At 45.8% G+C, this 27,767-nt stretch overlaps 2 protein-coding genes across 2 annotated transcripts; both read left to right on the top strand.

Moving 5' to 3' along the window:
* The first annotated feature begins 943 nt into the window (after window positions 1–943).
* On the top strand, window positions 944–9,337 carry LOC149335877 (uncharacterized). Its single transcript, XM_089554580.1, has 4 exons — window positions 944–1,010; window positions 5,495–5,718; window positions 7,331–7,542; window positions 9,061–9,337. The coding sequence occupies exons 1-4, from the start codon at window positions 944–946 to the stop codon at window positions 9,335–9,337; spliced, it is 780 nt and encodes a 259-aa protein (XP_089410706.1).
* Window positions 9,338–16,066: 6,729 nt separating this feature from the next.
* LOC149335876 (uncharacterized) lies at window positions 16,067–22,308 on the top strand. Its single transcript, XM_089554579.1, has 4 exons — window positions 16,067–16,148; window positions 17,094–17,206; window positions 19,333–19,535; window positions 22,032–22,308. The coding sequence occupies exons 1-4, from the start codon at window positions 16,067–16,069 to the stop codon at window positions 22,306–22,308; spliced, it is 675 nt and encodes a 224-aa protein (XP_089410705.1).
* Window positions 22,309–27,767: the final 5,459 nt, after the last annotated feature.

Genomic DNA, 27,767 nt, shown 5'->3' with positions numbered 1-27,767 from the left:
GGCACTGAGTTTAGCGGTTCAAGGTTCCCAGATGCAAGAATCCCCGCAAGCCCCAAATCACCTGATCGACAACACTTAGCCCCACGCCATCTATCATTAAATAAATATAACAAAAAGAAGTGGGTTTTGTATTATATGTTCTTCACCAGATGGCGTTCTTCAGTGCCTATCATTAGTACTCTGCCTATCATCATGTTGGCATCAGCTCTAAGCTTGGATAAGTTCAGCTCTTTCTCCTGTACGTGAAGAACACCAGCTGCGGGGCTCTCTAAAGTGAAGGCGCTTCTGAGTGGAAAGTGACTAGAGAGTCGTTCTCAAAATGTGACAAAAGATTTCTGTCGTCCTGCGGTAACGACAGAGTTTTCTCTAATGTTGCACAGTAGACAGCCGTCGCGACAGAGCTGGCTCTATCTGGTACGAGAGCCGAAAGCGCATAGTGCAGAAACCGTTGACTTTTCGACGGGAAGTTTTGTTGTTACAGCAAGAATTTCTGTCGCTACGAAGAGTTCAAAACCCAAAATGTTACAATATTATCGGGCGTGACGACAGGAAATTTTCTATTGTGTTTTTGGGTAGGGTTTCGGTTGGTCATTCATATCAATTACTGTTCATTTTAGGAAAAAAAAAGTAGTATAATGAAAAGAAGCACAAGCCAATGACAATGTGCCAGTAAACTAAGGTGTAGCGAAAGTTGGCCTTTTGTTGCCCAACTGACTGTGTGCTACGCGGCGTTACAAAGGAACCGCTCGCGGGCCCTTTGACTGTTAGCGCCATTGACAAGAAATGCAGAAGACAAGTACGTAAATAGGAGCGGAAATGAGGTCTGCGCATATGTCGGCCGCGAAAAAAAAGAAAGGAAACGATCTGTGTTCCGCTACTAATTGCGCCGACAAGGCCTGCTTGGACCATTCGCGCAGAAACCGCCGCAGCGGTGCTTTTCGGGATGGCAAGGTGCTTTCCCACGTTGCTGCTCATGGCACTGGTGGCTACTTCACGAGTACAGACCTCCGGTGAGAGGATTTACAGACCTCCGCTGAGAATATTGCTGGGGAGCCGGAGCATGCAGGTTCTGCTTACTATCCTAACATTTGATTCTTTCATGGCGTTTATACGGTGATGCCTCGATGTAACTACACGTCTTATCATATTATACTGTGGTGCGTCTAGTTCCTGTGTGTTTGGCAGCTTTAAACCGATTTGAAAATATTCAACTTTCCAATAAGACCAGTAAGAGCCACGCAGCATTAGTGAATGAATGTACAAAACTTTATGGGGTAGAGGGTGGGGGGTAAATTTCAAGCATGAGGTAGGGGTGGTGGAATGTATTGCTTTGAAGTATGCAGATGGTTGCGTCGTTTTCTTTTGGTTAGCTATATTTGTGAAAATGGAGGTATACTGTCGACTAAGGCTGTAATGTTGTAGTATGTCATGACATAAGAATAATGATTACGTCTTCTCATAAGTCTCCGTATGTGGGACCCGATTTGCGAGCTTTCGGGCAGCGGCATGGGTGCCATTATTCCCAGGAATTAAAGTGACTGTTACTCCTGGTATCTTGGGGTTGTTTACCTTCGAATTTTGTTGGATCTGGTGCAAAGTTGACCTCTAATGAAGTTTATACCGGCGGCCTGTGAATCAGATAGTAATCATATTGGGCTGAGTAGTGATCGCAAGCGCAACGGAAATTTCTGCTTCGTTCAGGTGTTTCGTGACTTTTCAGGTTTCTGGTTTCTTGGAGTTTACGTCCCAAAGCAACTCAGGCTATGAGGGACGCCGTAGTGGAGGGCTCCGGAAATTTCGACCACCTGGGGTTCTTTAATGTGCACTGAGATCGCACAGTATACGGGCCTCTAGAATTTCATTTCCATCGAAATACGGCCGCCGCGGCCGGGATCGAACCCGCGTCTTTCGAGTCAGCAGCCGAGCGCCGTAACCACTGAGCCACCGCGGCGGGTTGCTTTTCAGGTAGCATTAAGTTAGCTCTTTACTATTTCGTAAGAGTGAAGAACGTCGCAAACTGGACGAAACACACTGTCGAAGGCTTTCGTCAGATCCAACGCTAAGACGGCTCTGGTGTCTTAAGCTGGAGTATTGGGGACCAGAATGTGTTCTTTGCGCCGCAACATGACGTCCTTCGTATGTAGATCGGGTCTGAAGCCTACCATGGTTGCCGGTAGATGCTCGTTTCTTTCTGTGTGTTTTGTGAGCGTGTTTACATGTTCCAGTGGCTTCCCTACACAGGATGTCACAGAGATTGGACTAAGGTGTTCGAGGCTCAGCGGTTTGCCTTGTTTCGTAATGAGGATGATTTTCGCTATTTTACACGACTTCGGTATTTTGTCGCGTTTCCAGCACTCGTTCATATAGCAGGTGACTTTTGTGATTCTGTCAATTTCTGCTGCTGATGTTTTTAGTTGCATAGCCGCAGCTTTGACTTCCGCTACATTTAGGTTCGCGTCTATCTCGTTGTTTTTGCTGCCTTTGTACTCTGGTAGAGTTCTGCGCGGGTGTTGGGGGACGTACATATTTGTTACGAGTGCGAGTAACTCTGCACTGGTTCCTTCATACTGTTGTGAGATGATGAGTCTGTTCTGCGTTTTAGATTTGCTAGCGTTTGGGTTAAGTAGATGCCTCAGCAGCTGCCAGGTTTGATGGTGGTCTAGTTTGCCTCTCATACTTGGCTGTACATTCGCTTCCATTGCTGCCTGGTTAGTTGCTCGCTGTGTTCCTCGACTGCTTTGTTTAGCTCCGCTATTTTGAGCTCGAGTTTCCTGTTTGTCTTTTTCTTCTGCCATCTCGCGGTTATTGCTGCTCTGCTTTCCCACAGTTTCACTAGGCTACTGTCTACCTCAACTTCTTGTAGCTCCTCTGGGATTTCTTTGGTACACACCACTACGTCCTTTGCTAGCGCACTTGACCAGACCTCGATATCCACGATCTCCACAACGATCCCGTCCACATCCCGTCCACAAACGCGTTTCCCGTCCACAGACGATATCCACGATAAGTTCTGTGGTTTAATTTTTTTAATATAACTTTTTCTCAAGGTAAGACTCAGGACCTCCCAGCGCCTTGAGAACTGGTTCTTAATACTCGAAAGTATTGGACTAGCAACTCGAGTTCGAGAAGAAGAAAAACGAAAGCAGAACAAAAGAAAACATGTCAGTCTGATTGCCTACCCGGCAGTCGACTTTGGCATGAAACGTATTGAAGGGCCATCACTGTCCTTCTGGTTTCGCCAGAAAAAAAAAACAAAACAACTACATGGTTTGCCGCGTAATCATAACCGCTTTCAATCGTCTTTCTCTCTATGATGTTCATGAGTTTTTTTTTTCTCTGCACCGGCACTGGTACACCAGAAGCAAAGCCGCATACCAGCACAGGTCACATTGGCGCCAAGTAGACCGTAACAAAAATGCCGTGCAGTCAGACTGATTTCCCTGAGCTGCACGGATTAGCTCCTTTTTACGACCACGACCCCCCACGCTGGTTCGCTACTCTCGGGTCCCATTTTTATATTCACGGCGTCGCCAGCCAAGCCACTTGGTTCTACTTCGCCAAGAAGCGTCTTATAGGTGGCCTGCATACCAGTGCCTTTGAGCGTGTATACCAGCCGCATTTTGAGCGTGTCAAGACGTAACAAGCGTAGCCCTGCTTTCCCGTGAGCAGTACTGTGTGTCGACGCCCTCCATTCATCGTCACAAACTCGTTGCCATGCGCGTCTCAGGACTTGGCGGCACCGGATTCGCACCAATTTCCTGACCCCTCACCATAGAGTTTCTTACCATTACCTAGAGGGAAAGCTGGCGCCCCTTCTATGGGAGTTTGCGTGGAGCTCCTTCGAGACCACTTCAGCCACCATGGGCGCTCAAAGCATCATGGGGCGGTGAGCTACCTACTGCAGAACTACAACTTCTGGCCAAAAAGTAATGCAAAAATAAAGCTGTTCGAAAAATACGAATGTCCTGACATTCAATATCCTGTCTGTAAATTGCAACAAACGAGGAGAAAAGCCTTTAAGTGCAACGTTTGCCCAAAATAAGAGAGGGCTAGCTTTCCTATTGGCCAAGTAATGAACACTACAAATACTAATATTTCGTAATTAACAGGTGCATTTTCAAAAGTAAATATGTTTTAAAAAAAAATGTTGTTGCTTAGATACTTTAACAGGTTTTTTAATGGCATTTCGGAAAAGTGAAACCTTTTATTGGCGTCGTGTGTCGTTGCGTTTTCACTATGACTTTTGCACCCCGCGTTCGCTCGAAAGTCGTCTGCACACACACGAACAGCGTTTTTGGAATGAAACATCTCAGTAGTGCCACTCCGTGCTCCTGAAAAAATACGACTGTCCCGCACCAAGTAGCTCACCGTCCCATGATGCTTTGAGCGTCCATGGTGGCTGAAGTGCAGCGCCGCCAGCTTTCCCTCTAGGTAATAGTAAGCAACTCTATGCCCCTCACCACACCCATGTGTCTCAACGGCTGAGGTCCTTCTGCGCAATGGTGAACCGTCTTCGGATTACTGTATATATCCCAGTGTCACCCGTCTTGAACCTTAGTTGCAATGCCGAATCTTTACCATATGAAGGGTAGCTCGCTGTGATCGCCCAGGCAGCTACAGGGGCCACTTAGACCGTGCCGCTGTATTCACAGCAGCGCCAGAGGCCCGACTCAAGCGTTTCAACACCTCAATTCCGCCGCACCCGAAGTCGCTGCCTGCGCCCATCGAATGCATCTCCACGGATTTTGTGTACGATGCCGGCCCGCAGCCTTCACCGTTTTCGACAACATACGAAGAGCACCAATCTTTCACAGCCACGCGTACGAGTATGTCCTGCACGTTTCTCTTCCCCAAGGACCTACACTGCTCTAAAGCTACTTGACCTTCAGGCACGGTGGCGTCATTACCATCAATGCAGAGTCGATGCAGCGGGAAAGCTAGACCTGTAAAACTCTCATCAGCCGTTGTGGACCCACCTTTGGGTCGACTGCCGCCTCCGCTGTGCCTTTCGTCTTCCGACATTTGTGTTGCCGACTGTGCGACCGGCCCCCACAACCACTTCCGCCTTAGCTCTTCCCAGAGCAGCGGTAACCACTGGAAGGCCTTTGCGTTTCACTGAAGCGCGACCTCCTGTACTGAATTTTTGATTTCCCCTATTTAGCGATTGGATTACGTCCTGGACACGGACTTACTGTAAGCACGTGTAAACAGTTAGTATGTAGTGCCCCCGTTGCTCTCATTTTCCTCCGCATTCATTTTATCTGTTTAGTTTTATTGTTATTGACAAAAGGTCTAGGAGGGAGCACTGTAGCGCCACACAGTGCCAGGATTTGGAAGACGACCAAGTAGTCAATGCTGCCAGACAGAGACCCTCCATGGCTGTCTCGCAAAGCTGACGCGTCTGTCAGTTAGTTGGCCGCCGCTTTCATCAGGTGTCATGGCGCCCCTTCAATGAATGATTACTTCCGATTGCTAGCACTTTTTCTACTTTCAGATGGCTCCAAACTCCACAAGTCTCCGGAGAGCGTACTGCAAAAACCAATGCAGAGGTCAACGCTGAGTAGCGAAAACGAATCGAAAGAGTCCAACAATCCCGAGGAAGGAACGCTACAGAAATCGATACAGAGGCCAGCAATGGGCAGCGATAAAGAGGAGGAAGAATCAGAACAAGAGTCAAGGCCGAGCCATATGAGCACGGCGGACAAAATTGGAGAGAACGTGAGCAATGTTTCCTTTCTTACAACGGAATCAATCAATCAATCAATCAATCAATCAATCAATCAATCAATCAATCAATCAATCAATCAATCAATCAATCAATCAATCAATCAATCAATCAATCAATCAATCAATCAATCAATCAATCAATCAATCAATCAATCAATCAATCAATCAATCAATCAATCAATCAATTAATTAATTAATTAATCAATCAATCAATCAATCAATCATTAATTAATTTAAGCAGGTTTATTTTCAGCATTGTAGAATGTTGACCCTCCCCCTGACAAAAAGCTGTGAACACAGATTGAGTAGGCAAGGGGAGCATTTCGACAGCAATATTACATACACAGTACAATGCATTAAAAATGGTTCAAATGCAAGCGAGAAATGCAAGCAATAAGGTACGTGCACTCCATTCAGCACAACTCACGCTACACTACCAAAGGAGGAAAGTGAATAAATATATGCAATAAATAAATAAATAAATAAATAAATAAATAAATAAATAAATAAATAAATAAATAAATAAATAAATCAACCAACCAATCAATCAATCAATAAGCCACAACAGCTGGTTAAGTGACGGCTCTTTAACATCTTTTTTTTCATCTGGAAGAGTAAAATATTAATCAGACAGTTACCTTTGTGGCCATTCAAATTTCGGCGGCAGCTTGGCTTATACGAAACGTTGATGCCAGTCAAATTGTTCAATGAGTCTGGGCAGGATTTGGGATGTGTGTGGGCGCTCTCCTTTCCTACCCTCGCTGCCCTTAGTGCAGTAACTAAACATGGGGTGGCGGGTAGTCATGACGATGATGACAATAAATTTTTATTGCGCAAGGACATCTGTGGCCAAACAGCGTCATGGCACAAGGTTTCTTCCTCTACTGAGGTGGGGTCAGAGACCCATTTCCCAAGTATTTCACCCTAAAGAAGCTGAGAACCAGGCAGGGGAAAGCTTGTACCTATAATTGTATCACCGGTGGGTACCCGGGAGCACTGGGAATCGAACCCCGCACCCTGCCGCATGCTTGGCGAATGCTCAAACGACTTGGCCACCGCTTCAGTGGAGAGTAGTCGGGGAGGGGGGGGGGGGGGACGCCGACGCTGCGAGACCAGGGGACGTGCTACATGGAGCTGTCGCTGTAAAATAAGTGGTTATGACGCTTTGCTGGTGAAGTTCCCCTTAGGGTAGCATGTTCAGTTGGCATAGCAATGTGATAATGTCCAAACGCTGTGTTACTGTGACCTCGGCGCATGCTTGATAAACTCGGAGCCGTCGTCACGGATCCCCACTCATCCACACCGGCACTGACAGCCAGAAGTGCTATTTCTGGAGGACTCCATAGATGTACTGTGATAAATCACGGAAGGAGAGATGCGGCGGGTAGCACGGTAGGGTTGTGAGGTCAGTAAACTCCATTGGGTTAATGGGACCTAGGTTGGCACCGTCGCCTGTGTGTGTGTTTTCAAATTACTTTTGACGCTAGCCCTTATTTCTTTAGAGTACAATTGGCATGGCCTGTTAGACGGTAAGCTGTACAGACAGAGACACTTTTTCTTGTTATTTATGACTTAATATAATTACTGTCGTCCTGCGTGGCAGATTGTTCGCAAAGAGGCCCCGCTCATCCGCGACATCGAGGAGAAGATGCAAGAAGGGCGCGAGACGGAGCGGAACATGACGGCCACTCGTGACGTCATCCGCCGAGAGATGGACGGCGGCGGAGGAACCGGAGTCGCGGAGGGAGAGGAACGCGACCAGATGGAGAAGCGACTCCGGGAACTGGACGGGCAGATTGGACAGCTGCACGCAAAGTGAGTCTCCGCACGCACTGCGTGAATGCTGGATCCTACTCTCGGTCCCCCTTGTGCTTGTGTAGTTCCACGTATGTTCAAGCTAAATCTCTGTATATTTTGTACGGAACCCGCTTAAAGGTGCACTAAAGAGGAATCTGAATTCCTATTTTTACCGCGGGAACTCGATATACACGTTCCGAGCATTCTTAGAAACTTCAAATTATTGTCCTGTGTGGCCGATTTCCCTAATTTAAATCGATTAAACATTCCGGCTCCCGCCTATTGTTTTGAACTCGCCGCTGGCGGTAGGAGGAGTCAATTAACGCGTGGAATATGCCTTTCAGGCAGTCGCGTGGTGGCAGTCGCTCTTGTTGTGTTTTTCGGTTTCCGTGAATAGATCCAGTCAGAGACAACATAGCTGCAAATTAGGCTCATGGAGATAAAAATACGCGTGCACTCTTTGCTTTCGCCGATCGCTGCGTATCACTCCGCCAATGGCAGAGCGGCAAGCCGCCACGGTACTGGGTGAAAGGTTGGTTGCTCCTCCTACCTTCGGCGGTGAGTTCAAAAAAAAGGTGGGGGTCGGGACGTTTATCCGATCTAAATTACGAAAATCGGCCGCTCAGGAGAATAATTCAAGCTTCTAAGAATGTTCGGAACGTGTAGATCGAGTTAACGAGGTAAAAAGACGAGTTCAAATTCCTGTTTAGTGCAACTTTAAAGATATCGTACATCTTTGGTCCAAAGTAAAGAGCTGAATAATATCAATAAATAAATAAATAAATAAATAAATAAATAAATAAATAAATAAATCAATCAATAAACAAAAAACTTAGGCGATCCTTGGTGGATCGTCTGAATGCGTTAGCATTTTCAGGTGCTGCTTGAAGTTCACGCGGCAGCACCCGATGACCTTGGCGAAACATGGTGTAGTGGAGCTTTCGTTCCAAAAAATCACCGCATGTGAAACGGACCGACTCGTCATGCCCGACGGTGGTCGCCATTTCTGCTTGCACAGCCCCCTCTAATGTTAATGCATAAGCCGCCTTTTTCGTAAAGCCGCTCTGCGCATGCGCGCCCACTAGTTGAAGATGAAACTGCCTGCTCCTATTGCGCATGCGCAGTTAATATTAGTGACAGGCGGATGCGACAGATGGCGGCAGTTGTCAAGATCACACACACTTGCCGCTTCGCAGGCACAGCTGGCTCTTCCTGGAACCAGATGGCGCCTGCGTCTCCCACATACGTTTGTTTTCAACCAGTAGGAGAAGAATTTTCGCCTGAGAGGGTGCCACATCGTTTGAAAGAAGCGGAACAATGGTTCGTTCCGAGAGTAGGCTAGGGAAGCGCAACCTGACTCTAAAGGTCGTTATAATCGAGGCGGCCACGCGTGACGGTGAAGTGGACATATGTGACAGCGGTCGCCGCTTGTGCTTGCACTTACTTTTCAAGTGCTAACTTATTAATAAATAGCCCAGTTAGCCATGTCTGACAGTACGCCTCTTGCGTTCTCGTCTACACACTCCGCTACCGCAGGAACCAAGTGGCCGAGGAGAAGTTCCGCAAGTTCATCGGAAGCATTGACTCCGGCAAGATCCACGACCAGCAACAAGCGCACAACCGGCTGAGAGACATCTCCCACTTCGTCGACACGGGGGTGATCGGTAGCGTGAGGGGCTCCAAAGTGGCGTTCGGAGGCGCGGTGAACCTCTACAGGCGCATCAAGGGGGGCATCCGACACATATTCCACTCTCTTCTCGGCTTGAGGCAGCCACAGATGACGGCCGGTCTCAACTTGCTCGCTGGTATCTGACCAAACGGTTTTAATAAACGCACGAGGCTGACAGACCAAAGAAGACGTGAACTTCTTTGATCTCGTTTCTATTACCATTGCAGGCAGATGCGGTGAGCAATGTGGTGTCACGACAGTGTGAGTACAAACCTCAATATGGCACTTGAGATGGGTGAGGGGCAGTGCACTTTTTTTGGTCTGTGTCGCTCCTCGTACTTGTCTTTCGCACGCTGTCTTACGGAAACTCGCATTGACACTAGCTGGAAAACGCGGCCGTTGTGAAAGGGACCCTGAAATGATTTCGTGGGGCATATATTAGTGCAACAGATCTGCAGAGGTGGTCTCTGTGGCTATTCGAGTCAAATTTGAAAGCTTTGAGTGGACCTTATAATTTATAAATAATTTTTAAAAATTGCTGCCTGCAGTAGCTAGCAACAGATTAGGCTGACACGTCACCGACCGCGCGTCCCCTATCCGATGACGTTGGTGGACAGATTGATCGAGCTTCGCCCTAATCGGTTACGAGGGACTGCGGGCAGCAATTTTTAAAAATTATTTCTAATTGATAGGGTCCGCGCAGAGCTTTCGAATTTGACTCTAATACCCCCAAAAAACACCTGTGAAGATCTGTTGCACTACAATATGCCCCTCAAAATCATTCCAGGATCCCTTGAAGTGCGTTGGACGAGCTTACTTCCCTCGGCCAGTACATATTTAACTTGGCCAATGTGGCACCCTTCATACCGGTGCTTCGGGAATTAGAATAAACAAGCCTAGAAACGAAGATGCTACTATGCTGTAAAACAGCTCACACTGCTGTAACGCGCCTTTTAAATTTGCAATAAACGCGCTAAGCAGAAATTAAATATATGCCGCATATTCACGCGTATAATCCGCACCTGTAAACACCCGCGCGCGTACGTTTGACCCCCATGGTAGGAATAAAATATCCCCTCGTATTACTCACCCTACCGATGTGATGGAACGACGGCTAGAAACTTTTATATGTTGTGACGCCTGGCATTCGGATGCGTCCCATCGGTTTCAGGACAAGTCCATCGGATATCAGTTTAGCATATCGACTCTTCGTGTCCCTTGAAAGTCATATTGAGGCGAACGTCCAGTGACGGGAATATGGAAGTCATGCCCTAGGGTATGATGACGAAGTCCAGACTTTTTGCAACGAGAAGAGCTTTCACCTCGTCTGTAGAATGGCATGACGTTGGAAGGAGTCCTTGTCAGGCATCGAACGACGTGGCAACAGCTAGCGCACCCAGTTTTTCTTCCTAGACTGTTTTAACGCGATAGCATTCGAAGCCCCATGGGGCTAAAATGCTTCATCGGCCATAAAATTCGTCCATTGGCTGGTGGGAAGTGACGTCACCAGAACGCAGTATCTTCATTGGCTGGACGAAAGTAACCGCACCAGACGGAAGTGACGCCACCGTACCGAAAGGGAAGGCCCTTCCGGTAAAGGAATCAACAGCTGCTAATTCTATCGCACTCTACTAAAACGTTGCGTACGAGTCACTCGTACGGAATTATAAGAAGATGTAGTCCATATGATGTGGAAAGATACATGGACATTCATATGTTTTTTGTACGGAGTCCATAAACTTTCTATAATTTTTTTATATATCTTCTCTAAAACGTGAATGACGCCAGATGAGTCCGTAAGTTTCCATACGCGCTTTCCATAATGTCCATACCTACTCCATGCTCTCCACATGACTCTATATAATTCATGCGGAAATATATAGAGTTATGGGACACGTCTTGTGGAAATACAATCAATATGGAAATATATTGAGTTATGGAACTCGCCTTATGGAAATTTTAAGTAGGGAACTACCAACACAAAATGTAATAAGGCATCTCTGGAATAAGGAATAAGGTATGGAATAAGGTATCAGGAATAAGGTATTTTTATTCTTCGACATCAAGGGCGCCTACGACAACGTAACGCATCAGGCCATTTTGGACGTATTAGAAGCTGCTCAGATTGGAGGCCGCATGTTCAGCTGGATACGCAGCTATTTGTCAGGGAGGTCGTGTTTTGTCCAGACTGAAGACGGACCAACCTCTTCGCATCTAAATTCGCGCGGAGTCCCGCAGGGTGGAGTGCTGAGCCCAACTCTTTTCAACATAGCTCTCGTCGGCCTGGTTGACTCATTGCCACAATCAGTCCAGATCTGAATATACGCCGATGATATCTGTATTTGGGCATCAAGCGTGACCCGTCCCCAAGTTCGTGCGAGACTACAAAAGGCGGCAACGATACTGACGTTATACCTTCGTCAGCAGGGCCTAAATATTTCAACCGAGAAGTGTTCCCTCGTGGCGTTCACGCGAAAAAAAATGACAAGTTACCCCTTATATATTAATGGCAACGCCATTCCCTATGAGAAAAACCATCGCTTCCTTGGCGTTGTTATCGATAGGAACCTCTCGTGGAGTCCCCATCTTTACGACATGCGAAAGAAACTGACAGCGATTGTTCATATTCTCTCCTTCCTCGGGGGAAAGTCCTGGGGTGAATCTGTACGCTCGATGCTTCAACTGTACCGTTCGCTGTTCCTGGGATACATGCGGTATAGCTTTCCCATTTTAAACAATATCAGAAAGACAAACCTTCAGACACTTCAAAGTGTTCAAGCGCAAGCTCTACGAATCTGCCTTGGGCTACCTAAATGTGCCTCAACGGCAGCCACTATTCTTGTCGCTGGGGAGCATCCTGTTACTTCATACATTGCTGTTGAAACCATGAGAACACACATTCGGCACCTCACGCGAGTTCCGAGTCATCATCTTGCAGCTCTTCCCGTACTCAGACCACATACTGCATTTGCAAATGTAATTCAAGCTCACCGTGCCTATCTTCCTTCGCAGTTCGCCCACCCATCAAGATCATGCTCACCCGTATGGAGTCTCCATGAACCCCGGGTGCACCTATCTATTCCTGGAATTAATAAGAAATCTGATTTATCATTGCCTGCTCTCAAGCAACTGACACTGCATCATTTGCATTTTAACCATAAACACCGCATACATGTCTACACAGATGGCTCAGTGACCTCAACAAGCTCTGCTGGGTCTGTGGTGATACCGGCCAGGTCTATTTTAATGAAGGTGAGGACTACCTATCTCACCTCTTCAACTGGTGCAGAACTAGCTGCCCTACGGGCTGCAGTTCAGTTCATTAGTCAGGAATCTGCAGATGACTGGACAGTTTTCACCGACTCTAAAGCAGCCCTTCAAGGCCTGCAAACTGCACTACGCCGTGGGTCACACGAACAACTCGTTGCCGAAATCCGCAAGCTCTACCATGACGCCACATTGAAAGGACATAACATAATTTTCCAGTGGCTGCCGGGCCACTGCGGCATTCATGGCAATCAGCAGGCTGACGAAGCTGCCAGTTCTGCCCACAATGATGGAATCCCCGTTAATATCCCCGTAACGAGAGCTGACGCAGCGTGTGGGCTTCGTTCTTTGAGGCTGGAGCTCACACTTTCAGCGTGGAACTCTGGTGAGTTGTGCAACCGTCGCCTCAGGACTTTGGACCCTGGACTGCGCCTCCGTCTTCCGTGTAATGTAGCGCGTCGTGAAGCAACACTACTGTGTCGTCTATGGCTCGGTGTTGCCTTCACGAATAAGTATGCTTTCCGGATCGCGATGGCCGACAGCCCTTCTTGTGTGAACTGCGCCTGTGATGAGACAATCACCCATATCTTGTGTGAGTGCCCTGCCTTTGTAGCCGAAAGACATAAGCTGCGATGTGCTTTGGACCGTCTGGACCCTCGCCCTTTCACAGAGGCCAAGATCCTCGGTCCGTGGCCACGTACAACAGTCAACTGCCATCAAGGCTTACAAGGCACTCTTTCGCTTTTTGAGAGCGACTGCCTTAATTGACAGACTGTGATTATTTCCCGTTACTTCTCTCTTTCCTCTTTAATTCCCCTCATTCCCTTCCCCTGTGCAGGGTAGCCAACCGGAATCCTTTCTGGTTAACATCCCTGCCTTTCCCTCTCTCTCTCTCTCTCTCTTGTTCACTCAGAGACGAGGTCGATATTCGCCCGTGAGTTCTCCTCTACCCGCAGCACAATGCCGGAAGGCAGTGAAGTGGACAGGAGGAGCGTCTTGCGCTTAAGGGGACCGTTTACTAACTTTTATCGACATTTTTTTTCGGAAATCGAAAGCTCCTTTCCCAAAGTAACAAATACCTAGCTGGGGTGCTCTAAAACATGACAGAGCAATTTAAAACCAAATTTTTCCTTATAGTAGTCTCGCTGTCATGTGAGTTTACGTCTGCACAAACAATCAGCGACGCTGCGACACAACACTCGCCAAGCTCCGGCAGGTGGGGGACCTGGTGGGCCGCATGGTCCGCCGGGTTTCCAACAAGCGCGGTGGGTTACGATGCAAAGACGCCTTGCGGCTGCCGAACGCATTCGTGACCAGTCGAATCTTGTATTCGACTCCCTACCTCCACCTGCGGAAACAGGAGGAGGATGCCCTCGAGGTCATCCTCCGCAAAATCATGAAACTAGCGCTGGACCTCCTGGTCTCTACCTCTACCAGTCACCTGTTGGCACTGGGGATGGTGAACACTTTCAGGGAGCTTCGGGAGGCCCACCTCAACAACCAATACACTCGTCTCACAAAGACAGGGTCGGGTCGCCGCCTTCTAGCCCGACTTCACATATTACTTACGGTAGGCTACACGCCTCAATAATTAAGGAACCTAACAGCAATAGTTAAAAAGTTAACTATTCAATATTAGTTAACCAGCATGCTAGTTAACACGTCTTAGTAGTATTCTGTTGCACTACGCCAATGATAATGCTATGTCGATAAAAGTGCTTTTGTTACTCAAGAAGCTATTTTTAAAAATTGTGTAGACCGGTGAAACACCTTGTATAAAACCAAGCACATCTGGCGTTGCCGATGACAGCGCCATTGTATAGCAGTGTACCTTTCTGAAAAGACTAGAAGAGATGACGAGAAAGCATGACTAAACCCTGCAAGAAACGTTCAACAGTTTCCAGAGAAAAAATGAAGGCGTCTGAAGTTTCCTCCAGAGACGTTGAAGAGAACGAGACGTTGAAGACGCATTAGTTTCAGTGCGCTCCAAGAAGTTCGGAGAGAACACCACATATAGCGTTTACTATAAGTGCATCTCTTCCTGTATTTGACACTGTTTTCAAAGCCTTTTTGGTTGTCGAGAAAATTATTTAATAGAATCCGCGACCACTCGAGAGAAATGCCTGGCTATGCTTTGTTTCATAACTTCTAATGTTGCCCATAGGATCATTTTAATTTAAAACCTTATTTTTTGAAGCTACTAGTGTGATTGGTGTACAAGAAGGTTAAGTGATAGCCTGGTAATAAATATTTGCGGCTGATATACGATTAGGAAGCAAAAAGAGGAAAAGATAGCGGTCAACTTTCGTAAAAACACTTTCCCGTGTTCATTCTTGTTCACCAGGATATCATCGATAACTACAGCCTAATAGGTTATGGTTGATAAATATTGAATGATGCCATTTTCCGGCTCCTCTATCGAAGGCTGGGCGCGCCAGCGGTTAACACGGAAAATAATTAATAAAAAGAAGGAATAGCAACGAAATAGGCGCCAGATAATCTCAAATTAGGCCGATATTTGCTGAGCGGCATCGCTTTAGCATGATATAGTTGGGAATGATAATGAACGACAGTAAGAAAGCTACGCAAGGAAGAAAGGAATAAAGAGAACTCTTCACGCAAACACATTACATGCTAATTGAGCCCATTGCTTCTAGAAAGTCTAGCACGTTTTAGGGCTCAGATCGGCTAATTGAACCGTTGTTATTCAGAACGACTCACACGCTTACCGCGCACAGACCCGCCTCAAGGTGGAAAGCAGAAGAAAAGATGGCACTAGCAACTGGTTCTTTTTTTTTCGCGACAGCTGTGCTCGTTACCCCTGATTTGAGCACGACACAGTTCTTGTACTCTAGACTTGTGAGCCTCTCGCCAGTTCGAGGAAAACCAACAGCTGCTGGGCTTCCGGTGGTCAATCTGCTTCTTTTTTTTTCGGTGATATGTTTATGCTTTGTTGCTTTTTTGCTGTGTATTTATTTCTTCGGCGAGAAGACCTGTGGACTACAAACATTTCCGTTGATTTATACGGTCAGAAAAACACGCTTTCTGTCACGTATAGGGCATGCCTCTCTCTCCAAATGTGTGCAGTTCAATGACGGATGATTGAACAACGACCACTACTTCTTCTCTTCCGAGCAAAAAAATAGTTCCACGCTCTAGCATTCTCCTGGCACGAACCACACAATGCTTGTGAGTTCCTTGGGTGTAAACGTCTTGAACAAGATGTTATGTAGGAGATGACAGTGATGAGGAAAGCTAAACAAAATGCGTCCACCCGCTGTGGCGAAGTAATACTACGGTGAAATACGTTCTGTCACCTCATTGGATGAGGCTCAGTTCGAACTTCCGCTGCGCTTCATGATTCGCTGTTACGGCCTCCATTTTAGGTCCTCAGATTCATCGTAATTCAGCCCGCCTCCGTCACACACTCGCCTTAAATCTAATCTTCTCTAATTCATGAACGCGAAAATTGCCCGAATGAAAATTGAAGCGCAGAGGTGAACTGAAGAGGCATTTTGGAGAATAAAATTGAGGACAGCGAAGTGCACTGCGCTCTCAAGCACGCGAGGAAAATTACTTCGAAGACATCGACGGAAAACTGCAGTGATGCCGTTGCTCAAGATTGGAAGATGGTCCGTCACGCTTATTTTCTTCACTGCAGTGACTTCTTCGCAAGCCCAGTTGTCAGGTGAGAGGAAAAAAAGAAACAAACTTGTCAGCCTCGTAATACCGCTCTTAACTGCAAACCATCCCGTGGTGATAAAAGGAAGCAACTGACATAGTAGCATTATATGAAAGAAACGTCTTTCACCTAAATACTATCATGACGCCAGATTCAATTAGCTAAAAGAAAGCACGGAAACAAGCCTTGCAATTTCTAAACTTGGCATACCTTAATTACTTCAATACAATGGAATAAGCGCGCAGTGTGCTTCAATTCGTAAAACGAAGACTCTCGTGCAATTTGTTACAGGCTTCCACTTTCGTCGGATACGTTGTTTGTTGAGGCGTTCACTTAGTTTTGCAGATATTTGAAAAATAAAATATAGCACACTATTCCAATGAAAACAAACTTGGACCGTGTGGTTAAACATTGCGACTGCAGTCGGAAACATGAAAAAAAAAACGATAATTTACGAATCGCCATGATGCGCTTGCTGGCTGGACTCACGTCAGTGATATGGTGATTTGCAAGCAGTAGAGAGTACAGGTGAGACAAATATATAGAAAATCACATATTTTTTACTCACGAGCTAAAATTATTTCCTCTTTGGCATGAGATATTTGAAAACGCATTGATATGTTTCGAGTTTCGCGAAAACGAATTCGGAAAGCATTATTCTTCCACTTATACTTGCGCAGTAATAGCTGACCACCTGTTAAAAAGTTGTTTGGCTTCAAGTCGCTTCCGTCTGTACCGTTGTGGCCTTTCTGGGTTCATCTGTAGGGTTATCTGGGCAAAAAACAAATATTTTCAGAAGTTTTTTTGATTTTGAAAGAGTCTTTATAATCTAGTTAGGAATGACGCCTCGCGTTGTTATAAATCAGTCGACCTTGCTGAACCATCATTGCCTTTTTCACAGCAACTAATAGTAATAACTTACGTTGTGAATTTGCTTCTTTTTATATGCAGAGGACCAACCGGAGCAGCTCAGAAACTCTATACTGGCGGATGGAAACGATCAAATTGAACCAATGCAGCAACGAAGATTCGACAGCCTCGCGCAGAACAGTATGGGGGCACAGGTATGCTCGATTTTCCTTTTGCTCTGTTTGAACTCCGATACTCGAGAGCCAAGCAACCTTTGGCGCTGTCGACGAATGCTTATCCTCTCGAGCAGAGAGGAGGGCTGACTCCATGTGCAAGGGGTCACTGCATGCTGACTCTTCTTTCAACCTTAGCGCTGGGTCATGCCGCATTGCTCCTAAATCTTAGTGGGTTTACATTGTCACGCGAAGGGTGACCTGTTCTTCTAAAGTGGGGATTTTTAACAGCGAGTGCATCACATGATTCTTTTTATAGAGCATGTGGTCTGAAAGCCCGACTGCAATACCTACTTCTTCGTAACTACATCGGATGATGAAACGTGTGAACATACTTTCGTAGAGTAGTAGTTATTGGTCGCTTGGTTTTCGGCACTAGGAAGTGTCAAGTGAGGACAGTTCTGAATAATTTTAAAAAAGTAGGAATTGTTTTGGTTTCTAGGGTTTAACGCCCTAAAACGACTCAGGCTATGAGCGACGCCGTAGTGAAGGACTCCTGAAATTTCGACCACCTGGGGTTCTTTAACGTGCACTGACATCGCACAGTGCACGGGCCTCTAGAATCTCGCCTCCATAGAAATTAAACCGGTGCAGTAAGAATCGAACCCGCGTCTTTCGGATCAGGAGCCGAGCACCATAACCACTGAGCCACCGTGGCGGCTAAAATGCAGGAATCAACGTTATTCTTGTTGTGGTCAACGTGCTATAAAGCTTGATTAAACCTTTTCTGCAGCTTAATAGCTCATAGCGGCCCTTCCAGACGGAGAAGTTAGAAAACAAACTAAAGTTTCGCCAGTACTTCGACGTCAAATAATACTCAATAAGTATGCCAGATCACAGACAAGAAAAAGAGTTTGTCTTCCAGCACTTCAAGCGCATTAAAAGCGACGTTTGTCTTGAGAAAATACACCACATGTTTGTTGACGCTAAAACAAATTTATTATCGCAGCACAGCTGTCTGTAGCAATAAATAGTTACAAGATTATGATTGCTGCACGACCTAATACTGCAGTTTTGTATGTGCATTGTGATTTTATCCGTGGAGGCTTGTCCATTTCTCTCGTAGTTAACCGGCTGCATATTTTGTTATTGATGTTATGCGCGATGACATTAGCCAAGGATGAAGGTGTATTCGTTTGTCTTTTTTCAATAAGCCTATTCCCCAACACAATTACTCTCCTTGTTCAGAGTCCAGAATTCTTGAGAGCCTTAGTTTTGTTTAAATCGTTGAAGCTAGACTGAAGAATTTCCTTTCATTCTTTATAGTACAGAGTGAACTTAATCTTCAGCTAAAATTGACACTCCCCTTAATTTCTGGGCTCATGCACGGAGGAAAAGAAAGCCTGCGCAGCTTCAAACTTAGACAGTAGGTAAAATTCCTGGCGCGTAAGTTAGACGAGATTTTAGAGCTGAATGACGACAGAGATGAAAAGCTATATCCCCGCCAAATCAAGCGGTTTATCTGCACGGAATAAGCGCGAGAGCCAATCAATCAATCAATCAATCAATCAATCAATCAATCAATCAATCAATCAATCAATCAATCAATCAATCAATCAATCAATCAATCAATCAATCAATCAATCAATCAATCAATCCCCCGCCGCGGCAGCTCAGTGGCTATGGTGCTCGGCTGCTGACTCGAAAGACGCGGGGTCGATCCCGGCCGCGGCGGCTGAATTTCGATGAAGGCGAAATTCTAGAGGCCCGTGTACTGTGCGATGTCAGTGCACGTTAAAGAACCCCAGGTGGTCGAAATTCCCGGAGCCCTTCACTACGGCGTCCCTCATAGCCTAAGTTGCTTCGGGACGTTAAACCCCAATAAACCAAATCAATCAATCAATCAATCAATCAATCAATCAATCAATCAATCAATCAATCAATCAATCAATCAATCAATCAATCAATCAATCAATCAATCAATCAATCAATCAATCAATCAATCAATCAATCAATCAATCAATCAATCAATCAAATAAACTTGTTTTAAGCCGTACTGGAGCTACTTTCTCCTGGACGAGTAACATCACGGCCCCATCAACCAAGCCTACGCTTTACCGAGCCGGCAAATTGTGCAACCACCAAATAGCATGGAATCAATGTTGCAGATCCTTCGGGACGAGGCCCCGATCATCCGCAACATTGAAATAGCGATGCACGAGGGCCGAGACATGGAGCGAAACCTGACGGCCATCCGAGACGCCATCCGCCAGGAGTTGGTCAGCGTCAAAGGGATCGGGCAGGTCCGTCGCGTCAAGGCCGAGAGGCGACTCCGCCAGCTGGATGTGCGAATCAATCAGCTACGCGTCAAGTGAGTCTCACCTGCTGAACTACACGGTTTCTTGCACCTTGCTTGGGTGCTGGAAGCAAGTGGGACGTCGATGTTTCCACGAAGCGTCCTTCTTCCCAGTACTTTAATCGTGAAAAAGTTGACATTACTCGGTGGCAACAAACATACAATCGGTGATATTAAATTTTTAAATACGATTTAAAAACATCGCAGTTATGGCCTCTGGAAGCTTTCATCTGATTTCGAGCAACGTGGACAGCAGAGTGCGAGAAACAGACGTATAGGTCTACTCACGACTTACCATACTGACATCTTGTTGCAAATAAACCTTCAGGCCGTCACACCCAACAACCCTTCTACGGGGATGGTGCCTTCCGAATGAAGCTTTCGTACCTTTTCAGAGCATAAAAAAAAACTTGCGTCGTTTCGTGTACAGCCCTTTCATGTACAGAGCCGTTATTGTTTCTAGAATCATTTAAGCAGTGCTCCATAGACACAAATACCTCTCATTACGGGCTGTTACTATTTCTGCTACGCCACGCGAGATGAAACAATTATTTTTTAGCTTGTTGTAAACATACACACATAACACTTAATGATGTACAATGAAATTTGTACGCATGTAGGCTCAATAAATAACTGAAAAATAGCTGAAGCTGAATGTAAAGAGTAAAACTTTGAGTTTAAAAGCTAAATGCAAATAGCTGCACGCAAAAAATGCCCTGCACTGTTTTAAAGGGGACCTAAACTTCCTTAAACCTGAACGCATATAAGATGCAAAAGTATTTATTTTCCAAAGTCTATGCGGGATTGGAATAGCCTGTTGGGAAGCTGATTTAATTATGTCGCGTGAATCAGTCGCAACCTCCCTGTAAACTCCATGTTGTTTATGGCTTGTACTGCAGTATTTGTCACGCTTGCATTGTTAGTATTACTACTTTTTGGTATTACCTTTCACATATAAGTTGCGTTGAACCCCGCACTGCATATTTCATTATTTGGCACGGTGGGTATCACAACAAGTAAATATAAAAAAAGTCAGGTCAGAGCTTCTGTTACGTCTGAAGGCCTCTGACGTGGCGTGTTGTCCAAGATCGCACAGCGGCATTAGTGATAAGCCTATAAGAAGTGATAATGTCTTCACTGTTTGGCCTCTTGGTGGTTCCGTGGGCTCCCTTCAGTGCGTGGAAAAAATACTTTCAGAATAACGCTGCTTCTTGTTAATCTTGCGGATTATGGTTTCTATTGACACTACAAGTTCCCAATTTTAGATTTGTGCACCTTCAGCATACTATTTGTTGAGTGGCTATTTCAGCGAATTAGTTACACGGCTACGAAGTAAAGAATTAGCCTGCTTGTCCCATGCACTCATTCAAAATAGCGTATAATTTCTACATAAGTCACATGCGGTAATTTTGTTTTTAGAATAAAAAACCTTGACTCCGTTACAAGTGAAACTTTTGCAGGAAGTAAAGCAACCGAGGCGTTATAGTCTTTTCTTCCAATCTCTTTGAGAAAACAATACGTATATAAAGAAGGCCAGAATCACTTCTCCACTACAAATAAAACATTATAAGTGTCCCACGTATAAATAATTCATGTTTATATAACGATATACAGCTCTTTGGCATGAAACGAACACTACTACCCCTCCATCTTCCCATTTCTGTAAGCAGCAGTTCCAAATTCTGGAACAGCACGAAACAATGAATAAGTTGTGAATGAGCTTGAAATAAAACAAGGATTCCTTGATTGGAAGGAATAAGTACGTACATAACGATGTGCAGATAAAGGTTTCAAGGTTCAAATACTTTAATGGGACCGACGGGAGAATAACAGCGAAGTATATTTCATGAAAAAAATATACGGCGAGGAAAGTACAGATACTCATTCGCATAGTATTAACATTGAAGAGAAGAAAAAATTCAGGCGGCACTTTGGCTCTCTAAAGTTCTGCAAGGCGAAAGCCTTCCCTGGCGCACTGTTTGGCATTGACTGCGAGACTGTTTGGGCTGTACTATTCCTTTATTTGACTACACACTTTGACTACACATTACAACTACACATTTTGACTGCCGACTTAGACTGCTTCCTTAGCACGACTCTGCTTCGATGAGTTCGGTTGTATCCATGGCTCTGATCGCAGTAATGATGTATGTGATGGGGTCACGCACGGACGCCTTACGCCCCCTGTCGGAGCGGACCACATCTATTTTATTAGCTGTCGTGTGCTCCAAAAGGGGGAGTCAGGCATCCGTGGGTGACCTCATTACTACGAATTCGCGCACTCTGACGTCATAACCATTTCGACCAACCGAAAAGCGTGACACCTCTGCTGGCAACCTTCGGTCGACAACAATGAGGCATTAAAGGCTTTCGCCTCAATACAGCAACAGTATGCAAAAACTCCGATGCAATAACGCAATACGTAACTAGGGCAATAAATCAGAAATGGGAAGAAACTAATCACTAATTTCCGCGTTCTGAATTTCACCCTAACTCGTACCCTTAACGCAGGAACGACCTGGGCGAAAAGAAGCTGCAAACCTTCATCAGTGGCATCGCGTCGGGTGAAATTCGCGACCGGCGACAAGCACACGGAGTCTTGGACAACATCTACAACTTCTACCGCAACGTGATCGGGAACCTGGTCATCGTGTGTCGACGGTTTGCCTTTGGCGTCATCAACTTCTATAAGAACATCCTCTTTGGCATAGGAGATGCCATCAGCAGCCTGCTGGGGCTCAAGAGGCGAAAGCTGGAAGCCGGCATCAACCTCATCGCCGGAATCTAGTCGCGTGCGGCGAATAAATCAGTTTGCGCAGGAAACACTTTGCCTAAACTTACTTCAGTTACAGCTCTTACTACTGTTGGTCAAATGTTTAGGGGAATCCCCCACGGTGGAGTAGATTTGTAATAAAGGACTCATTACTCATTGACATCCACCTGAGCGCAGCCAATCGGCTACAATGGAAAACTATAAAGCTTTCTCAGAAACTTCGTAGTTAAAGAAAAATTCGTCCTGGTCCGGGGTTCGAACCCGGGACCACCTCTTCACCGGAGCAGTCGGTCTACCAATTGAGCTAACCGGGACGGCAAGATTAAGGTAGGGCGAGAGCGAATTTTTCTTCAACTACGAAGTTTCTGAGACTTTACTTTGTAGCCGAATAGCTGCGCTCGGGTGGATGTCGATGAGTAATTACTCCCTTATTACAAATATACTAAACCTTGGGGGATTCTCCTAAACATTTGACCAACACAGTTCCCACTTCGAGTTATTGATCAATTCGCTCTCACCCTACCTTAAGCTTGCCGTCCCGGTTAGCTCAATTGGTAGAGCGACTGCTCCGGTGAAGCGGTGGTCCCGGGTTCGAACCCCGGACCAGGACGAATTTTTCTTCAACTACGAAGTTTCTGAGACTTTACTTTGTAGCCGAATAGCTGCGCTCGGGTGGATGTCGATGAGTAATTACTCCCTTATTACAAATATACTAAACCTTGGGGGATTCTCCTAAACATTTGACCAACACAGTTCCCACTTCGAGTTATTGATCAATTCGCTCTCGCCCTATCTTAAGCTTGCAGTCCCGGTTAGCTCAATTGGTAGAGCGACTGCTCAGGTGAAGCGGTGGTCCCGGGTTCAAAGCCCGGACCAGGACGAATTTTTCTTTAACTACGAAGTTTCTGAGAAAGCTGTATAGCTTTCCTTCGTAGCCGATTGGCTGCGCTCGGGTGGATGTCAGTGAGTAATTACTCCCTTATTATAGCTCTTAATACTACTCGCTCGCGAGAACTGCGATCATGCTAGTCACTTCGGAGCAGATCCGAGGAAATAATCCATAGCTTTATTACCACTAACTGGCGCAATATTAGGAAACGGGATTTTATGTGGCTATTATAAGGCAGCTGTTGGCGCAGAGATCAAAGTGTAGAATTCCATTTATCTTTTAGAAGCACGACAGAGAGCTTTATTTCCTCTGTTTAAAACAAGTTAATATTTCATTTGCGATGAGCGACATGTTCTCCGTGATGCCACCGGGACTTCGCGTAATGTGCCACAACAATGTTTCTACAAGACAGCTAAAAAAGGTCTTATTCTGGCTTTCCTCCTCGGAAATATTTCATATGCAATCCATACACTATTAAGAAAAAAACGCAACTGCTTTAAGCAACATATCAGTGCGAGCAATGGGCATAAAAAAGTGGAATTATTGATCAGCAGAAGGAGTTCGAAATTCAGCCGCACACCGAATATGTTTTATTTTGACTAAAATTTTACCTTTGCTTAAAAATTTGGCCCTAAGCTTAATGTTGAACTTTTTATGTGATATATACTTTGAACATCAACAGTATTTCAAGACTGGCATGAAACTAGTGCCAGGTAAATAAAACAGAAGAAATCGCACATTTATTTCGTTTTATTAATTCACTATTGATATTAATTTCAATGCGTCCCTTTTGTCCTTATTGGACATAACGCGCTAAAGGAAGCTTCTGTTACTTTCTCGAGAAAATGAAGCACGCGGAAGAACTTGGAGTCAAATAGAAAAGCAAAAAAAACCCTACTAAGAAGGAAGAATTAAAGACATACTGCTACGACCCAATTTTGATTTGCACGGAGGTGTTAGAGCACAAACTCTCCCCACTTTCATTTAGCATTAGGGCCAGTCTCGAGAATAGAATAACAGGAAAGCCTTTCCTTTCACCCCGCTATTTACGCTAATGGCTCTATTAACGACCACAAGCACCGACTAATTTGTAATCATTTGCCCACCTACTCTTATGCGGGAAACGTGGGCTCTAACTTTTTCTATTCGGCTACTGTGTCAGTGGCACGGGGGAAAGGAACTGACAGCACGTATTTCGGTCTCCTCTTACCCTTCTTATTCCTGAGTCCTTCCTTGTATTTACATTTTGCGCCTACGACGGTTGCCCTTGTGGAATGACGAACAAAGAATGCGGTAAATGAACGGAAATGCACCTGCTGTTACTTGTCATGTACCCGTATCTGCATGAACGATTCCATTGAGAGCTTTGTTAGCGGGTCGGCCGAGGCCAGCTGTTCTCCGTGATTTATGTAGAATGGACGCGCTTTCGCGTAAACTCGTCGACGTGCAGAGACTAACGAACTGCCAGAAACGTGACACAATGATCATAAGAGTATGGCGTAGGCTTCCAAAGGGCAGGGACGCTAAGCGCGGTCGGAGGTGCGGTAGCGGATAAGTTAGTTAGTTACAAGAGCAGACTGTTGTGTGTTACGGAGGTGGCGTTAATGAATTTCTCATGGGTTGTGTAAGCCTTATCTGTAGACAGCTGGCATGCAATAGAAGGTATATATGCCGGTAAAATGGATATATGGAAGTAGCGGAAGTGGATAAGTTAGTTATAAGGGTGGACCATTGTGTGTTGTGGAGGCGGCGTTAATCAATTTCTTTCGGGTTGTGTAAGCCTTATAGCTGTAGACAAATGGCATGCAACAGAAGGAATCAATACCGGTAAAATGCAAAAAAGTAACAAGTGCCTCAAGTCTGTTTAGTTTATTTCGGTTGCTGCGGGTGTGATGGTTTCTGTAACCTCGGCAGCAGGTTTTTTTTTTATTTTGCGACTCATTTCATCCTACTTTGTTGGCTGTCGAACGAAGGAAAACATTCAGACTAAAAGAAGAGCGTCGTCCAAGTTTTTATGGCACACCTCATCTAATGATCCCAAAAGCATTCACTTGTGCTTCTTCACACTTTTAGTACTATTGTGTAGGTATGCTAATGACCATTTTCAAGAGCGTCTCTCGCTGTAGGTCGAGGGTCGGCGGCGCCAAAGTTTATCATTGAGCGATTTGAGCAATACATTCATAGAAAACCACACCAGAACTGCTCGTGTGGGCGTTCATTAGCCGGGATTAAGCACTGAACGCAGCACTCCTATGTACTAATAGGCACACAGAATACGTGGATTCTCGATTAATTGCTTTTGGCCAGCAACGTTTGGGCTGCTAACGACAAGGAAGCGTTGAAATGAGGTGACATGATGCCCAGGTTCCGTACGCAAATTGTCAACCACAGCTTAGTCTTCATTTTTGAAAAACAGGAAAAATAGAAATCAAACAGAGTAAACAACTTTCATTACCAGCTTCGTAACGATATCAAAGGGCTCTTCAGGGGGCGCTAATATAGATCGTAGGGTAAAGCAGTGGGGAGAGGGCTGGAGGCGTATTCCGATCCTTGATATCGTTTTCATTAAGGGCAGTTGGGGAAGAAGGGCGTCGGAATTGATGCGGTCATGCTAATAGTAAAGTAGGGAGAACAACTCATTCCTCATGGTAGGCTGAAGGCCGGGCCAATGGCCTGTCAATGGCCGGGTCAATGGCCGGGCCAATGGTCTGTAAAATGCAGAGCGAATGGGTAGGTGCGCGCATGCAGGCCGATTGGATGTGAACATCATTAGCCAAAACACGAGGTTTAATACTCGTAATTTTTTGGACAAAACGTGTTCAACGTTAAAAACTGATGCGAAAGTGTGTTTAAACTGTTTGTGTTTCTTGAAAACGGGAAACCAAGCCCCCGAGTTTACAAGCGCAAGCTCTTCATAAAAAAGATTGTTTGAAAAGGCGAAAGGGTTAGGGGGCGAAACCATGATAAACGCCTTTTTCTTATATCTTCCACTATTTCACAATGGAGATGGATGTGGGCGTTATCGCGATAGCCACCGCCGATTAAGCTATTATCAGTCGGTGTGTTCTTCAAGTTCTCATATCTCAAGATTCTTGGAGTGTTTGTGGGTAGGTGGATGGTAAGTGGAGGCTTCTTGGAGGTTGGAGGTGGATGGTCTAGTTAGATAATGGTGGAGGACACCCACCCAGATATGCAGCCACCTGAGGCTTCACACAGACAGACAAAGGCTTTTCGCTGAAAGAGGACGGTTCTGCTAGTGCAGTAAGAACTTTCGCTGAAACCGTAGTCACAAAGTTGCCGCATGAAGGAAGAACGCATTCACTTTAAACACAACGGAGTGTCTAGCGTTCCGTCCAGACGGAACATTTGCTGCTGCTGCAGTTCCGTCCAGACGGAATATTTACTGCAGCTAGAGTTCCGTCCATACAATAGACAGTTTTAGCTTCATGTACGTAGAAGCTTCACGTAAGTAGAGCGCTTACGGGTCACCAGTGCGCATGCGCAGAACGTGAAGTGTCTGTGTGGGTCGCACGGACGTACGTGAGATTCGGATCTTTGCGTTGCGGCCTGGTTGCGGCCGTCACGTTGCTTGCTTGCGTGCAGCGTGACGTTGGCAAGATGGCGGCGCCCTGCCCGCCCGCTTCACAACGATAACAGCTTCGTCGCTATTCCCTCGACGTGGTATCGTGCTGTAAACTGCTGTATTTGCCTTCAGTTGGTCTATCCTTGCTCTCGCATGAAGTTTTAGGTGAGAACTAGCTTTTGTTTTCCAGATAGAAATCCGTTTCAGCAGCTCCTAAGCCTGACGGAGAAGCGTTTGTGGTCGTCATAGCAATGAGTGTGCCGACGGTCTCGCGAGACCACGCGAAGCTCAAAACCTCGCGGGATATCGCGAGACCTTCGGCACGGTCAGCGGGAAAAGCAAAAAGGTGCACGTTTTGCCTCCATACGCGCACGTCGTCAACATGAGTGGGACACCAGCGCGCCTTCGCTTCTCGAAAAGCGATGATTTAATGATGTTGCGGGACGTGAAGGAAAGCAACCCCTTTGAAGATAACATGCATCATACAGTTCGGTGGACTGAAATTGCTCAGTCAGAAGAAAGGGGGAAAGTATTCACCGTCCGCACTGTGGCTTGGCCTGGCTCCGCTCCAAGCAGCTCGACTAAACAAAATTAGTTTTCTTTATCTGTACTAGATGGCGCGGCACAACATGCTAGTGCATTTTATAGGTTCTATGACAGATACTGGCAGATATACACAGTTTGCGTCCCGTACGTGTAGCTAAAACTGTACGAAGCGACACGAGCATACGCTCACGTTTACGTGCGTGAAGGTTCTACGCACGTAAAACTAGAACTGTCTAATATCCGTATTGTCCATACTATACAAAATGGGTGATTTCTGCCCACATAAAGCATTTATTTGCCTCTGGAATAACCAGTTGACAAAGCTGCATTCAGATGTTCTCTCTATGCATTTATACGGCACCAAAATATCTGTCCGCGTATTGCGTTTAGTTACATCCTCGAAGGTATAACTTCCGTGCATGCATGCAGGATCGGGAAAATGACACTTCTAGAAGC

This window comes from Amblyomma mixtum, chromosome 7 (genome assembly GCF_055824585.1).
Source record: "Amblyomma mixtum isolate Tamu chromosome 7, ASM5582458v1, whole genome shotgun sequence".
NCBI classification, from domain to species: domain Eukaryota; kingdom Metazoa; phylum Arthropoda; class Arachnida; order Ixodida; family Ixodidae; genus Amblyomma; species Amblyomma mixtum.
Note: the sequence above shows the minus strand (reverse complement) of the source record. Positions and strands in the feature narration are given on the sequence as shown.